The following is a 17,968-nucleotide window of genomic DNA, read 5'->3' on the forward strand; positions in this document are numbered from 1 at the left end:
ACACACACACAGACAGACACACACACACACACACACACACACACACACACACACACACAGAGTTCTGGCTGCTTCAACCTTAAAATCCTAATGGGACATTATTCTCTATTATAAAGTATCCTCCTGAGGTAAGATTAAACAATGTTGGTAGAAAGGATGTGATTCATTCACACTAAGAAAAGTTTAAACTAGGCCGGGCACTGTGGCTCACACCTATAATCCCAGCACTTTGGGAGGCAAAGGCCAGTGGATCACTTGAGGTCAGGAGTTTGAGACCAGCCTGGCCAACATGGGGAAACCCCATCTCGACTAAAAATACAAAAATTAGCCGGGCAGTAGCGGCGCATGCCTGTAATCCCAGCTACTCAGGAGGTTGAGGCAGGAGAATCGCTTGAACCCGGGAGACGGAGGTTACAGTGAGCCAAGATCGTGCCACTACACTCCAGCCTGGGTGATACGGCGAGACTTGGTCTCAAAAAAAAAAGAAAAAAGAAAAAAAACTTTAAACTTTATTACTTAAAACATGAGAAGTATGTACATTCTAAATCGAAGAGTTACGCATTATAGGGCCAGCAGTTAAATGTGAATCCTACTCAAGAATATGCTATACTGGTAGTCTTCATTAAATGCTCTATTCTGATATAACTGTTCTCTCTTTATAGATTATTTATATATATGTTATTAACTTTACATTTGCAGAGTTTCCTTTCAGTGTGGATCAAGAGATGAGTGATGAGGCTTGAATGCAAACTAAATTCTTTGCCACATTCATGATATTTGTAAGGTTTTTCTCCTGGGTCCTCCAATGCTGTGCTAGGTGTGAACTGTAACTAAAGACTTTGCCACATTCATTGCATCTGTAAGGTATGCAGTGAATTCTCTCCAGCATGAATTTTCCGATGTCGTGAAAGGTGTGGATTTTGATTGAAGACCTTGCCACACGCATTACACTTGTAAGGTCTCTCTCCAGTATGAATTCTCTGATGGTTGGTTAGGTATAATTTGCGCCCAAAGACTTTGTCACATTCATTACATTTGTAAGGTTTCTCTCCAGTATGGATTAGAAGATGGGCCATAAGGCCCGGACGCTTGCGAAATGCTCTTCCACATTCGTTACATTTGTAGGGCTTCTCTGTACTATGAATTATTTGATGCCGTGCAAGGTATGAAAGCAGACTAAAGACCTTGCCACATTCCTTACATTTGTAAGGTTTTTCCGCCGTGTGACTTCTCTGATGATTGGTTAGAGAAAATTTGTGCCTGAAGTTCTTGCCACACTCATTACATTTGTAAGGTTTCTCTCCAGTGTGGATTACAAGATGGGTAATAAGTCCTGAACACTCTCTAAATGCTTTGCCACATTCGTTACATTTGTGAGGCTTCTCTCCAGTATGAATTCTTTGATGTCGTGCAAGGTTTGAATTGCGATTAAACACCTTGTCACATTCACTACATTTGTAAGGCTTCTGTCCAGTATGAATTCTCCAATGTTCTACAAGGTGTGAATTGCGACTGAAGACCTTGCCACATTCAGTACACTTGTAAGGTTTCTCTGCAGTAGTAGTAAGGCTTGTAGGGACTCTAAAAACTTCACCATCTTCACTACGTTCATAAGATTTTCCTCTAATGTATGCTTTCTCTTCTTGTGGGAGTAATGGGAAATCAATAAGATCATTTCTATATTTATTAAAAATGTGTGTTGTGAAACTAGAAGAAATTTTTTGAAGTGGTGAAACTGAGGAACGATGGTTTGTAAACTTTTCAACTTGATTGCTTCTGTAAATTTTCCTTCCGGCTTGAAACAGCTGCAATTCAGACAGATGTGACTCAAGGGTTAATCCAAGTTGATTTTTAATAGGCTTGCTTTCTGCATTGCTTCCCAATATACAGCTCCTCCCTAGAAAAGAAGAAAGAGTAGAATATGAACCCATGATTCTGGCATGTTTACAGTCTGGTGGAGGCACTAGAATCAGCCTCACCCAACTCAGACACTGGAAGAAGTATCGGCATACTTTGTGTGTCACATTGTGAGAGCTGAAAACACAAGGGGGTGACGTGATGCATTGGAGCAGTGGGGAATCTGCAGGACTCGGGAGAATTATGGGTGACTTTGAGAAAGATTAAGGGCAGAAAAATGGAACAGAAACAAAGCTTCTCAGAAAAAGCAGAGATGAGCCTCTTAGAGAAAATAAGACATTTAAGAGCAGTTGTATAGACATTAGTAATAGTATCGTATATGCATAAAGCTAGGAAAGACACATCCCCAGGAGTGAGGTGTTCCCACACCCTTTACAACAGGGTAATTGGGAAAGGTCTCCCTGTCGCAATTCTTTTTTTTTTTTTTTGATGGAGTCTCTCTCTGTTGCCCCAGGCTGGAGTGCAGTGGTGCCACCTCAGCTCACTGCAACCTCCGCAAGCAATTCCCCTGCATCAGCCTCCCAAGTAGCTGGAACTACAGGCGCACGCAACCACGTTCATCTAATTTTTTTGTATTTTTAGTAGAGACGGGGTTTGACCATGTTGGCCAGACTGGTCTCAAACTCCCAACCTCAGGCAATCTGCCTGCCTTGGTCTCCCAAAGTGCTGGGATTACAGGCGTGAGCCACCGCGCCCGGCCCACAATTCTTATATAAAAGAACTGAAAGAAGTAGTTTAGTTTTACCAAATCTAAAATAAGAGGTACAAGGCCTACAAAAGGATAGGGAAATATGGCTAAAAGGACCAAATAATAATAAATAAATGTATAAATCTTCAGAAACCAATCTTGTGAATTACTTGAAAAATACTTAAAGCAAATGCTTTAAGATGTTTAATGATAGGCTGGGCATGGTGGTTCACACCTGTAATCCCAGCAGTTTGGGAGGCCAAGGTGGGTGGATTGCCTGAGCTCAGGAGTTCAAGACCAGCCTGGGCAACATGGTGAAATCCCATCTCTACTAAAATACAAAAAATTAGCCAGGTGTGGTGGCATGTGCCTGTAGTCCCAGCTACTCAGGAGGCTGAAGCAGGAGAATTGCTTGAACCCAGGAGGTGGAGGTTGCAGTGAGCCGAGATCGTGCCACTGCACTCCAGCCTGGGTGACAGAGTGAGACTCCTTCTCCAAAAAAAAAAAGGGGATGTTTAATGAGGCAGGGTGTGGTGGTTCATGCCTGTAATCCCACTACTTTGGGAGGCTGGGGCGGGAGGACTGTGTGAGCACAGGAGTTCAAGAACAGCCTGGGTGACAGAGCACTGGGTGACAGAGCAAGACCTCATCTCTACTAAAAGTCAAAACATTTAGCTGGGCATTGTGGCATGGGCCTGTAGTCCCAGCTGCTAGGGAGGCTGAGGTGGGAGAAACCCTTGAGCCCAGGAGGTTGAGGCTGCAGTGAGCCATGATCATGCCACTGCACTCCAGACTGAGCAACACAGTGTGACCCTGTCTCCAAAAAAAAATGCTTCATGAGCTAAAAGACTAAGTGAAATCAGGAAAACAATACATAAAAATAAGGAAAATATCAATCAAAAGAGAAACTTTTTTTTTTTCTGAGACGGAGTCTCACTGTCATGAGGCTGGAGTGCAGTGGCACAATCTCAGCTCACTGCAACCTCCACCTCCTGGGTTCAAGTGATTCTCCTGCCTCAGCCTCCTGAGTAGCTGGGATTACAGGTGTGCACCTCCACGCCCAGCTAATTTTTGTATTTTTAGTAGACACAGAGTTTCACCATGTTGGTCAGGCTGGTCTCGAACTCCTGACATCGTGATCCGCCCGCCTCGGCCTCCCAAAGTGCTGGGATTACAGGCATGAGCCACCATGCATGGTCTCAGAGAAACTATTTTTAAAAAAACACACATTCTGGAGCTGAAATACAATGAAGTAAAAATTCACTAGCAGTTTCAACAGCAAACTAAATAAGACACAGAGATGAATGAGCAAATTAAAGATAGGATACTCGAAATATCAGCTGTAAAAAGCAGAAAGAAAAAAATGACAAAGAAAAGCAAACAAACCCCAACAGATTTTTGGGATGCTGTCAAGCAGAACCATATACAAACTATTGGAGGTTCATAAGACAGAGGATCAAAAATTGCAATTCAAGAAATAATGTCTAGGCCAGGCGCAGTGGATCATGCTTGTAATGCAGCACTTTAGGAGGTTGAGGCAGGCGGATCACCTGAGGCCAGGAGTTCGAGATCAGCCTGGCCAACATGGTGAAACTCTCCCTCTACTAAAAATTCAACAATTAGCCAGGCGTGGTGGCGCACGCCTGTAATTCCAGCTACTTGGGTGGCTGAGGCACAAGAATCACTTGAACCCCGGAGGCAGGGATTGCTGTGCGCCGAGATCGTGCCACTACACTCCAGCCTGGGTGACCAAGCGAGACCCTGTCTTAAAAAAAGAAAGAAAAAGAAATAATGTCTAAAACATCCCAAATCTGAGGAAAGAACCGGATAAAGAAATTCAAGAAGCTTGGCCATTCTAACTAAAATTAACCACAGGACATTCATACAGAGACACATTACAAACAAATTATCAAAAGTCAAAGAAAAAGATACACCTGGACAGCAGGAACATAAAAGAGACTTGTAATATATAAGAGAACTATATGAGACTATGTGCGTTTTCCAGCAGAAAACTTGCAGGCTAGAAGGCAATAAGACGATGATACATTGAAAGTGCTTAAAGAAAAAAAAAAAATACAGCTGGGTGCAGTGGCTCATACCTGTAATCCTACCACTTTGGGAGGCTGAGGTGGATTGATGACCTGAGGTCAGAAGTTCAAGACCAGCCTGGCCAACATGGTGAAACCTCGTCTCTGCTAAAAACACAAAAATTAGCTGGGCGTGTGGCACATGCCTGTAATCCCAGCTACTTGGGAGGCTGAGGCAGGAGAATCGCTTGAATCTGGCATGGGGGAAGGCAGGGTGCGGAGGTTGCAGTGAGCCAAGATCGCGCCACTGCACTCTAGCCTAGGCGACAGAGCAAGACTCCTTCTCAAACAAACAAACAAAAAACCAAGAATACTATATTCAGCAAAACTTGCTTGCAGAAATAAAGGAGAAATTTAGACGTTCCTGAATAAAGAAGAGCTGAGGAAGATAATTAGTACTTTGGAACTGTCTGACAAGAAATGCTAAAGGGAATCCTTCAAAAGCAAATAAATGGACCCCAGACAGTACTTCTAACCCAAATGAAAATATGAAGTTCTCCATTAAAGGTCAATAAATGATCAAATATGGAAACATAGTATCCTGAGAGTGACACTGTATGAGAAAAAAATTAAAAAAGAAAACAAACAAAAAAACATGCATTATTGTACTTTTCATTTGTAATTTGGCTTTTCTTTCCTAGCATTTCAAAGGCAAAATTATTCAAAAAGCCCTAAAATGTGTTAATGGGAATATAACATATATAGAAGGAATTTCTGGCACAATAACAAATGGCACAGCTATAATGTAATGCTTTCGGTACATAATCAAGGTTAAGTTGTTAACATTTTAAAATAATGTTTTATTGTTACAATGTTTTATGTAACTTCAATCTTAACCACAAAAGGAAAATCTACAAACATACACCAGAGGAGATGAGAAGGGGATCAAAGCATGTCACGATTAAAAAACCAACAAAATACAAAAGCAGGCAGTAAGGGAAAAATGAAAGACAAAAAAATCTACAAGATGTTACAAAATCTACAGATAATATGTGAAAAGATGGCAATATTAAGGCCTTCTCTATGAGTATGTGAAATCCAAATGATTTCCCATCGGAATCAGAACAAAACAAGATCCAACTAAATCCTATCCACAACAGACTCCCTTTAACTCTTAAGACATATGCTGGCTGAAACTGAAAGGATAGAGAAGGATATTCCATGCAAATAGTAACCAGCAGAGCGCAGAGGTGTCTATATTAAAATCAAAGAGAACAGACGTTTACTCAATAACCATTATAAGAAAGAAAAGTTATTATAAAATGATGAAGGGTTCAATTCAGCAAGAAGATAAAACAACTTAAATATATAGGCACCAAATGTCACAGCCCCTAAGCATAGGATGGAAACATTCACAAAATTCAAAGGAGAAATAGATAGCTCCACAATATAGTAGTAGACTTCAATACTTCATTTTCAAAAATGGATAGAACCAGGTGACCAGGCAGGGTGGCTCACACCTGTAATCCCAGCACTTTGGGAGGCTGAGGCAGGAGGATCACTTGAGGCCAGGAGTTCGAGACCAGCCTGGCCAACATGGCGAAACCCCATCTCTATTAAAACTACAAAAATTAGCTGGATGTGGTGGTGCATTCTAGTAATCCTAGCTACTCGGGTGGCTGAGGCATAAGAATCACTTGAACCTGGGAGGTGGAGGCTGCAGTGAGCTGAGATCACACCATTGTCTTCCAGCCTGGGTAGGCTTTTGAGACTATGTCTCAAAAAATTTTAAAAAAAGGATAGAACCAAAGAGAAGGGGGTTCTGTCTCTTGGCTTTGGAGCCCCCCTCACTCTGTCTCTGCACAGGGGAGCTTCTTTCTTTCTTCCCCCTTCTTTCTTGCCTATTAAACTCCCTGCTCCTTAAAACTAAAAAATAAAAATAAATAAATAAATACATACATACATACATACATAAAAATCAAAGAGAAGAAGAATAAAACAGAGGACTCAAACATCACTATAGCCTCATTAGATATGACAGACGTATACAGAACACATCACCTAAACACAGCAGAATACAAATTTTTCGGAAGTGCCCATGGAACAATTTCCAGGATGGACCTCATGTTATGACACAAAACAAATTTTTAAACATTTAGAAGTCTATAAATTACTGATTCCCATTATAATGTAATAAAACAAAATTAACAGAAAAAAATGTAAAACCCACAAATATGTCCAAATTAAACAACACACCTAAAAATCCAATAGGTCAAAAAAGAAACCACAAGCTGATTTTTAAAATATCTTGATAGAAAAGGAAACGAAAACAGAACACATCAGAACTTATAAAATGCAACAAAAATGTGTGCTTACATTAAAAATAAACAAATGGCCGGGCACAATGGCTCACATCTGTAATCCCGGCACTTGGGAGTTTGAGGCAGGAGGAGTACTTGAAGCCAGGAGTTGCAGACCAGCACAGGCAACAATACAAGACACCATCTCTACAAAATTTATTTATTTATTTTTGAGATGGAGTGTTGCTCTGTTGCCAGGCTGGAGTGCAGTGGTGCGATCTCAGCTCACTGCAACCTCCGCCTCCCGGGTTCAACTGATTCTCCTGCCTCAGCCTCCCCAGTAGCTGGGACTACAGACGTGTGCCACCATGCCCAGCTAATTTTTGTATTTTTAGTAGAGACGGGGTTTTACCATGTTGGCCAGACTGGTCTTGAACTCCTGACCTCAGGTGATCCACCTGCCTCGGCCTCCCAAAGTGCTGGGATTACAGGCATAATCCCACAGTGTGATCCCTACAGGTGTGAGCCACAGTGCTGGCTTATTTATTTTTTAGTTAGCAAGGCACAGTGCCATGCACCTGTAGTCCTAGCTACTCAGGAGGCTGAGGTAAGAGAATTACTTTAGCCTAGGAGTTTGTGGTCGAAGTGAGCTATGATTGCACCACTGCACTCCAATGTGGGAGACAGACTGAGACCCCATGACTAAAATAAATAAATAAAGTTACATGTAAACAATCTAACTTTATACCTCAATGAAGTATGACAAAAAAAAAAACAAACTAAATACAAAGGTAGCAGAAATAAAAAATTAAGATTAGAAAACAAAGAAAACAGAATAGAGAAACACTAAAGTCATGAAACTGCAAGCTCATACTTTGAATGATAAGAAAATTGACAGTTGGGTGTGGTGTTTCATGCCTGTAATCCTAGCACTTCGGGAGGGCAAGGCAGGAGGATCACTTGAGCTCAGGAGTTTAAGATCAGCCTGAGCAACATAGTGAGACCTCTGTCTCTTTTGAAAAAAGATTTTTTAAATTAAAATAAATTTTAAAAAGATTGACAAACCCTTAGCTAGATAAACAAACAACAAAACAAAAATGAAGCGTAAGCCTCAAATAAGTAAACTTAGAAATGGAATAGAAGACATTAGAAATAAAACTGAATTGTAGAAAATGAGATTGTGGCCGGGCGCAGTGGCTCACGCCTGTCATTCCAGCACTTTAGGAGGCCAAGGTGGGTGGATCTCCTGAGGTCAGGAGTTCAAGAGCAGCCTGGCCATGGTGAAACCCCATCTCTACTAAAAATACAAAAAATTAGCCAGGCCTGGTGGTGCGTGCCTGTAATCCCAGCTACTCGGGAGGCTGAGGGAACTCGGGAGGCAGAGGTTGCAGTGAGCCGAGATCGCGCCAGTGCACTCCAGCCTCGGCAACAAGAGCGAGACTCTGTCTCGAAAAAAAAAAAAAAAAAGAAAATGAGATTGTACAACTGTGTCCCAACAATGGTGGATGAATTTCTAGATACACACTGCTCACCAAGACTTACACATGAATAAGCAGAAACACTAAGACGAGTAACAAATAAGGAGATTGAATTAGTTATCAAATAACTACTAACAAAAACAAGTAATGAACCAGATGACTTCACTGTAAAACTCTATCAAATACTGAAAAAGGATTTAACAGCAACACTGTTAAAAATTTTCCATGTGATGGACAAAACCCTCCCTCACTCATTCAATGAGGCTAGTGTTACCCTGACAGAAAAGGCACCCAAAGGCTCTAAGAAAACTACAGAGCAATATTCCTCATCAATCTAATGCAAATATCCACAATAAAATGCTAGCAAGCAAGTTCAGAGTATATTAAAATGGACCACACACTGTGATCATGTGAAAGTTACTCCTGGAATGCAAGGATGTTGCAACTTAGGAACATCAATCACCTGCAATACTCCACAAAAACAGAATAAAAACAAAAACCCACTTGATAGGCTCATTGGATGCAGAAAAAACATTTGAAAAACGTCAACAACTACTGATGATAGAAACACTCTACACATTAGGAATACGAGGAATCTACTTTACATAACAGAAGCCTTATATAAAAAGCCAAAAGGTAACATCATACTCAGTGTTGAATAATGAAGGCTTTTCCTTCATAATTAGGAAAAAAGAAAAAAGAAAGCCCTGGCCGGGCGCGGTGGCTCACGCCTGTAATCTCAGCACTTTGGGAGGCCCAGGTGGGCGGATCACCTGAGGTCAAGAGTTCGAGACCAGCCTCAACATGGAGAAACCCCGTCTCTACTAAAAATACAAAATTAGCTGGGCGTGGTGGTGCATGCCTGTAATCCCAGCTATTCGGGAGGCTGAGGTAGGAGAATTGCTTGAACCTGGGAGGCAGAGGTTGCGGTGAGCCGAGATCGCGCCATTGCACTCCAGCCTGGGCAACAAGAGCGAAACTCCATCTCCAAAAATAAAAAAAAAAAAGAAAGAAAAAAGAAAGCCCATGTTGCATTATTTCTATTCAGAATATAGCTGTCCCTTGGTGTCCAGGGAAGACTGGTTCCAGGAACCCCTGTGTGGTGTTATGGTATACATATATATTTGCTTTTATCTGCAGTTCCTGACTCATAAATCCCATAGCCCTTGCTACAGTCTTCTGTTACAGTGTTGGGTATGGTAGGCCCCAGGGCAGAACTCAGGAAGCAGAACCTCTCCAACCTTTTCCTGCCCTATTCACCCGCCCCAAGGCAGGACTTTAATCTTCTCCCATCTTTCTGATTATAGGTCTTAAGACCTCCCCAGAGAGGGTCCTGCTTTATGTCTGGGGGAAAGAATGCTGACATAATAAGGTTTCCATAAAAATCCAAGAGGACTGCATTTAGAGAGCTTCCAGATGGCTGAACACACGGAGCTTCCTGGATGCTGGTCGCAGGGAGGGCATAGAAGCTCCACGCCCCTTCCCCCATACCTTGCCCTACAGGTCTCTTCATCTGTATCCTTTTCAGTAGCCTTTATAATAAACTGGCAAACATAAGTAAGTGTTCCTGTGAGTTCTGTGAGACACTCTAGAAAATTTATTGAGCCCAAAGAGGGGCGACAGAAACCACAACTGGAAGCTAGTTGGTCAGAAGTTCTGGAGGCCCAGACTTGTAATTGGTGGGAAAGGGGGAAGGTCTTTGACCCTGAGCCCTCAACCTGTGGGATCTGACACTATCTCCAGGTATAGTGTCAAAACTGAACTGTAGGAAACCCAGCTCTTGTCCGTTGCTCGGTGTGTGGGAAAAACTCCTATACTGTCGGTCACGGAAGTCTTATTCTGTCTTGACTGATGGTTGTGGTGGTGTGAGAGCAAAGGGAAAACATGGTTTGAGAGTTTTTCCTAAAACACTCTCAGATATCAAAATCTGTGGATGCCTAAGTTCCTTACTGCAGGCCTTCCATACTTGTGCTTTCTATATCTGCAGATTCAGCTAACCATGGATTGAAAATACAGTCTGCTCTACGTATCCATGGGATCCACATGTGCAGATCCAATGACCTATGGATTTCTGATCTGCAATTTTGTGGAATCTGTAGATGCAAAACCTCCAAATATGGAGGGAATAAGCTTAGCAAGGACGGGAAGAATTTGTACACAGAAATCTACAAAAAATTGCCGAAAGAAATTAGAGAAGACATACACAAATGCAAAAACAGCCCATGTTTATGGATTGTAAGTCTTAAGGTTAAGATGTCAATAGCCAAAGAGATCTACAGATTCAGTGAACTCTTTAGCAAAATCCCCATGAAGCTTTCTTCATAAATGAACTCATCCTAAAATTACTATGATATCACGCAAGTGCCTCAATAGCAAAACAAACTTCAAAGAAAGAAAGCTGGAGGTGTTACACTGCATGATTACTAAACTTATTACTATGCTACCTTCATCAAAACAGAACTGTACTGCCATGAAGGCAGACATATACGCCAATGGACTGGAACACACAGGCCAGAAACAAACCCTCAAATATTTGGTCAAATGATGTTCAATAAGGCTGCCAAGACCATGTAATGAGAGAGGACAGTCTCTTTATCAACAGTGCTGAGGAAACTGGATATCCACAAGAAGGGAATGAAGTAGAACTCTTATTATGCCGTATGCAAAAATTATCTGACAGTCAATTCATGACCTAAAACTAAGACCTAAAACCATAAAACTCCTAGGAAAATATCAGGTAGAAAGCTTCATAACGTTGGATTCAATAATGCTTCCCTGGATAGGACACTGATGACACAAGAAAGAAGGTAAAAATACATAAAATGCACTACCACAAGACCTACAACTATTGTGGATGGAAGAAAACAATTACCAGAGTGAAAGGGAAACCTACCATATGTGAGAAAATATTTGCAAATCATACCTCTGATAAGATTTTATATATCTAAAATACATAAAACTCCTACAAATCAGAAAACCAATAACCTGATTAAGAAATAGAAAAAGGAGGCCAGGCGCCGTGGCTCACGCCTATAATCCCAGCACTTTTGGAGGCTGAGGTGGGTGGATCATGAAGTCAGGAGATCGAGACCATCCTGGTGAACACGGTAAAACCTCATCTCTACTAAAAACACAAAAATTAGCTGGGCATGGTGGCACATGCCTGTAGTCACAGCTACTCAGGAGGCTGAGGCAGGAGAATCGCTTGAACCTGGGAGGCAGAGGTTGCAGTGAGCCAAGATCGCGCCACTGCACTCCAGCCTGGGCAACAGAGTGGGACTCCATCTCAAAAAATAGAAAGAAAAAGAAACATTCTTTGTTCCTAAAAAAATATGGAAATGTCTTTATATGCTACAAAATGGATGAACCTGAAAGAAGCTCTGGTAAGTGAAATAAGCCAGTCATACAAAGACAAAAAGACAAATAACGAAGTTATATCATGTAACTTCATTATATAATAAAGCTTCCATAAAAACCCAAAAGGACTGGGTTCAGAGAGCTTCTGGACAGCTGAACACCCCGAGGCTGACAGGAAGGTGAGCAGGAACTCACACACATGCCAGGAGGGTGGCACAAGCCAACTCCAGGACACAGAAGCTCTTGTGCTGGGGACCCTTCCAGACCTGATCCTATGTTCTTTCCATCTGTTAATTTATCCTTCTCTATCTATTTGGAATAAGGTCTTGCTCTGTATCAGCCAGGCTGCAGTGCAGTGGCGTGATCATAGCTCACTGCAGCCTTAAACTCCTGGGCTCAAGCAGTCCTCTTGAGTAGCTGGGACTACAAGGTATGCACTACCATGCCTGGCTAATTTTTAAATGTTTTTGTAGAGATAATGTCTCATTATGTTGCTGGTCTCAAACTCCTGGGATCAAGTAATCCGCCCACCTCAGCCTCCAAAAATTCTTGGGTTACAGATGTGAGCCACCATGGCCAGGCCTGGATCCTTTAAAATATGCTGTGTAGTAAACCCTGTAAATGTTAAGTATGTATTACCATGAGCTCTGTGAACCACTCTAGCAAATTAATCAAACCCAAAGAGGGAGCCATGCGAACCCCAACTTTTGAAGCCAGTTAGTCGAAAGTTCCAGAGGCCTGGACTTATGACCTGTGTCTGAAAGGAGGGCAGTATTGGAGACTGAGCCCTCAACCTGTGGGATGTGACGTGCTCTCCAGGTACACAGCATCAGAATAGAATTCAAGGGCACCCAGCAAGTATCCACTGCAGAACTGATTGCTTATTGGTGGAAGAAAAACTCACATTTGGTGACATAAGTTGTCCGTGTTTATTGTTGTGTGGTGCAAGACCAGACAGAGGGAGATATGGTTTGAGTTTTGCCCCTCAGTCTTAAATAACAAATTATGGCAAGTCAATGTAATGGTATTTCTGAGATTAAGATGGCAACAATTTTAAAACAGCGTATTCTTAAGATATAAAAAATTTCCATATTATACACTATAATAAATGTAACTGGCAAAAGTGTTGTTTAATAGTAGCTACTAAGTCAGGTAAAACAAAGGAAAACAAATATTTAAACTCCTATTCAAAAATTTCTGGAGTGTCTATAGGTTTTAGAGAATCTCCTGCTGGCCAGGCGCAGTGGCTCACGCCTGTAATCCCAGCACTTTGGGAGGCCGAGGCGGGCGGATCACGAGGTCAGGAGATCGAGACCATCCTGGCTAACACAGTGAAACCCCATCTCTACTAAAAATGCAAAAAATTAGCCGGGCGCGGTGGTGGGCGCCTGTAGTCCCAGCTACTCGGGAGGCTGAGGCAGGAGAATGGCTTGAACTCAGGAGGCGGAGCTTGCAGTGAGCCGAGATTGCGCCACTGCACTCCAACCTGGGCGACAGAGCGAGACTCCGTCTCAAAAAAAAAAAAAAAAAAAAAAAAAGAATCTCCTGCTGAAGCATACCCTGTGCATAAAAAAAAGAAACAACACTCAAAAATATATAAATCAATGGCCATTCCCTGATACTATAGCCCTACAGGTACAAAATAATAAACACAAAGAGTATTATATGAAATATGGAACTGCTGGCTAAATATACAAAAACCAAGTTAATTTATAATACATGGAAAGGTATAAGATGAAAGTAACAGTGCTTTGAACAAATGATGGTAGTGTTAAAACCAGAAGCATCTGGTTGCTATTTTGTGCCATGCTCCCCATGGGGACCTAGGGATCCAATACAAGGTCTTTCTGTTGACTATCTGCCCCCACTTAGCTGAGTAAGTATCTCAGAAGAGCCAGCTACTCCCCTGTGACACACACCAGTAAAGTGTGGATGAAGCACAACTGAAGAATGGCTGAGGGGCCTTGTGGAATAAGAGGAAATGCATACATTGGTCTCTTCCCCGGTTCCTGACACAGAGCTCTGAAGACCTTGAGATGTCCTGGGTGGTGCGAGTGTGATCTGCTCTAATGAGGCAATCTTTGTGGGTTCCCTGGATGGGGCTGATCACCAGAAAGCCCAGGCCATACTTAGAAGCATGAAACTGTCAGCCCCACCCACTATCTTCTAGGAGAGGGGCTGGAGATTGAGTTAGTATCAATCACGCCTACGTGATGAAGCCTCCATAAAAATCCCTGAACTATGGGGTCACGAGAGCTTCCAAATGCTGAAGACACGTAGGTGCCTGGAGGGTGGCACACCCAGTGAATCTTCCCACATGCCTCGCCCTGTGAATCTCCTCATCTGGCTGTCCATCTGTATCCTAGAAACGTCCTTCATCATGAACCAGTGAACCTAACGAAGTGTTTCACTGAGTTCTGTGAGCCACCCTAGCAAAGTAATCAACCCAAGAAGGGGGTCGAGGGAACCCAACTTCCAGCTGGTTGGTCAGACAGAAAGGTGACGACCTACTACTAGCAAGTGGTGGCTGAGGTGGGCGACAGGCTCGGGAACCCAACCTTTAGCCTGTAGGATCTGATTCTAACTCCAGCTAGACAGTGTCAGAAATGAATTATAGAAAACCTAGTAAAGATCCAGTGAAAAATTGTTTGTTGATGGGGAGAAATCCCCACACATTTTGGTGACCGGAAGTGAAATGCTCTGTGCTGAGTGGCACATGAGAATAGGAAAATCACTGGCTTTCTCCCATCCAAATAGACCTGAACAGGCAGAGGGGGCTGGAGGCACCTGTAGTTTCCAGGGCCCAGATGCAAAAAAGAGTAGCTCATGTCTTCCCGTTTCCTGATTACATCTTCCCAGTACAGGAAATGGGGTGGACCATGAATAGGTCAAGGGGGCAGGTCTATGAAGACCTCAGCTTTGACCTATAGGGACAGAAACTGAGCATCAGATGGAATCAAGTACAGAAAGAAAGACCACAGGGGAGAGACCCCTGGCAACAATGCTCCCTGTGTTCTTCAGAGTCATGGAAAAAAAGTTCACAGAAGCCACATGACAGGGTGCTGTCCATCATGATAAAGACTTTGCTTTTATCTCTGGGCGGCAACACCACTCGAGGGCAAAAAGATGAAACTATTACACATTTATAGAGCTGAGTGACAAGAGAGAGCAAAGAAATATTTCCATTCAGAATGCCTAGGATTTAAACTTTTCTTTTCTCACAGAACTCTCACACCTTCGGAGAGTTTCCCACACACTCTTTAATACTTAGTATGGGCTGGGTGTGATGGCTCACTCACGTCTGTAATCCCAGGACTTTGGGAGGCTGAGGCAGGCAGATCACTTGAGGTCAGGAGTTTGAGACCCGCCTGTCCAACATGGTGAAACTCCGTCTCTACTAAAAACACAAAAATTAGCTGGGTGTGGTGACACATGCCTGTAATCCCAGCTACTGGGGAGGCTGAGGCACGAGAATCGCTTGAACCTGGGAGGCAGAAGTTGCAGTGAGCCGAGATCACACCACTGCACTCCAGCCTGGGCAACAGAGTGAGACAAAAAAAAAAAAAATAGTATGGCTTTGCAAGGTGCAGTGGCTGTAATCTACAAGTTTGGGAGGCCAAGGCAGGAGGATTGCTTGAGTCCAGGAGTTTGAGGCTGCAGTGAGCTATGATTGCCACTGCACTACAGCCTGGGTCATAGTGGACACCCTGGCTCAAAAATAAAAAAATAAAAACTATGGCTTCCACACTGCCCGTCAGAGCTCTTACCTGTGTTCACGCTTCTGACACATTCCCTTCCATCTGTATTGTTTACTATTTTAACTTGACTTTGCAGAGTCAAGGGCTCTCGCCTTTGCTTCAACATGGAAATAATACTTAGGTCAGGAAGACAGACCCCTGTTAATAAAAGGAAAGAAACAAGATGTGCTGGGGCATTTCCAAAACCCAAGCCCTATGTTTAGGTAAGAGAGGGGATATCGCAAATGGATCAAGAATAATATTTCACAAGTTCACCCACAGACTGGCTCCTTCTGAATGCTTAGGGAATACTGCAATATGTAGACATTCAGATCTCTTCCAAGAACTACTGACTTGTAAGCACAGGGGAGAAAACAGAGAACTGGTTATCTGGTGCCACCCAGTGATGTATTATGAAGTGGGTAGAACATCTGAAGAAAGGACACATTTCAAATCCAGAGAGCATAACAGAGCTTTTCATTTCTGCGTCAACAACGTTTCTACCTCAGTTAAGCAATTTAGGGGCTCCCAAGAGGCACGCAAGAGAAAATGCAAAGATAGATGAGAGCAGACCCCGGCTTCTGGAGGGAAGTTATCCTCACCCAGGGAGACCAGGTTCCTGTAGTTCTCCAGCATCACGTCCCTGTATAAAGCCCTCTGTCCAGGGTCCAGGGATTTCCACTCCTCCTGAGAGAATTCGATGGCCACGTCCATGAATGTCAAGTGTCCCTAAAATGAGGACCACATTGTTTACAACACTAAAAATGTATAAATCGTACTCAATTTAGTTTATAAACATTTTTGAATATTAAGCTATTAAAAATGGCAGATCATTAAAAAACATAGAAACTTCAACTCCAATCTCTAGTAAATGCTCACATTCAAAAATACGCAGTATTTTTAAAAATTCAGATGGGGTTTTACTAGGTTGCCCAGAAAGATCTCAAACTCCTGAGTTCAAGGGAAGAGTTTATTCCTGCCCCAGCCTCCCGAGAAGGTGGGATCATGGGCATGCACCACTAACCCTGGCCTATAAATACACTTTTGTCCATTAAAATTTACATATGTAGGTATTAGCAAAAGCCCAATGGAGTTTATTGATTTATTTCACTAATAAAACAGTGATACATGATACAAAATTTAAGAATATTATACACTAATTTAACAAATAGGCTGGGCACAGTGGCTCATGTCTGTAACTCCAGCACTTCGGGAGGCCGAGGCGGATGGATCACCTGAGGCCAGGAGTTTGAGACCATCCTGGCCAACATGGTGAAACCCTCTCTCTATTAAAAATACAAAAATTAGCCAGGCATGGTGGTGGGCGCCTGTAATCCCAGCTACTCAGGAGGCTGAGGCAGTAGAATTGCTTGAACCTGGGAGGCAGAGGTTGCAGTGAGCCGAGATTGCGCCACTGCACTCCAGCCTGGGCGACAAAAGCGAGACTCCATCTCAAAAAATAAACAAACAAATAAAGGTCAGAGAAAATATCTCAGCAGGACCTTAAGAAATTACTAGATAATTAATACTCAGGCCAAGAATGAAATTGGAAAACAAACAAACAAAAAAACCATGATATTAAACAAGAACATCTTATAAAACGTCATAATCAACAGTAAATGTGGGATGCATTTCCTCTAATTTAAGGCCAGGAATAGGGCACTGGTCTGTGCTGCAGCCAATTACCACTGCACAGGATGCCTGAGCAGGGACCAGAAGCAGAGGAAAAAAACAAGAAAAAAAAAAATGGGGGTAGGAGGCAGGAAAAAGCAGGATCTGTTAGAACTAACAAATGACAGGATTGTAACCAAGACAAAGAATGCCATTTAGGCATATTAACTAATACGAACATATTGAAAACAAGTTTTGGCCGGGCGCGGTGGCTCACACATGTAATCACAGCACTTTGGGAGGCCAAGATGGGCGGATCACCTGAGGTGGGGAGTTCGAGACCAGCCTGATCAACACAGAGAAATCCCGTCTCTACTAAAAATACAAAATTAGCCAGGCGTGGTGGTGCACGCCTGTAATCCCGGCTACTCAGGAGGCTGAGGCAGGAGAATTGCTTGAACCTGGGAGACAGAGGTTGCAGTGAACCGAGATCACGCCATTGCACTCCAGCCTGGGCAACAAGAGTGAAACACTCCATCTCAAACAAACAACAACAAAAAGACTCTGGAGCCAGAATGCCTGGAATCAAATCTCAGCTCCACCTTTATCATGTGTGAGACTTTGAGCAAGTTATTTAGCCTCTTTGTACCTCAATTTCCTCATTTATTAAATACTAACCTCATAGCATTGTGAAGATCAAATGAAACAACGTACAGACAGCCCCCAACTTACAATGGTCCCACTTAACAATTTTTTAACTTTATGGTGGGTTTATTGGGGTATTAAATGTATTTCTTTTCTTTTTCTTTTTTTTTTTTTTTGACCCAGGCTGGAGTGCAGTGGGGCAATCACA

The 17,968-nt window shown here is 42.6% G+C and overlaps 1 protein-coding gene across 2 annotated transcripts in view; it reads right to left on the minus strand.

Moving 5' to 3' along the window:
- Positions 1-634: 634 nt before the first annotated feature.
- The window catches only part of ZNF480 (zinc finger protein 480), a 95,464-nt gene continuing 78,130 nt past the window's right edge, over positions 635-17,968 (minus strand). Inside the window, exons 6-8 of one of the 2 annotated variants that reach the window (XM_058425032.1) lie at positions 16,107-16,233; positions 15,535-15,663; positions 635-1,897 (exon numbers count right to left, since the gene is read on the minus strand). In XM_058425032.1, the coding sequence (XP_058281015.1) occupies positions 849-1,897; positions 15,535-15,663; positions 16,107-16,233 (1,305 nt within the window). In that variant the 3' untranslated portion in view covers positions 635-848. The remainder of the gene's footprint in view (positions 1,898-15,534; positions 15,664-16,106; positions 16,234-17,968) is intronic. The other variant, XM_058425033.1, reaches the window with a different exon arrangement.

The sequence above is a fragment of the Hylobates moloch genome, unplaced genomic scaffold (assembly GCF_009828535.3).
Source record: "Hylobates moloch isolate HMO894 unplaced genomic scaffold, HMol_V3 SCAFFOLD_12, whole genome shotgun sequence".
NCBI classification, from domain to species: Eukaryota; Metazoa; Chordata; class Mammalia; order Primates; family Hylobatidae; genus Hylobates; species Hylobates moloch.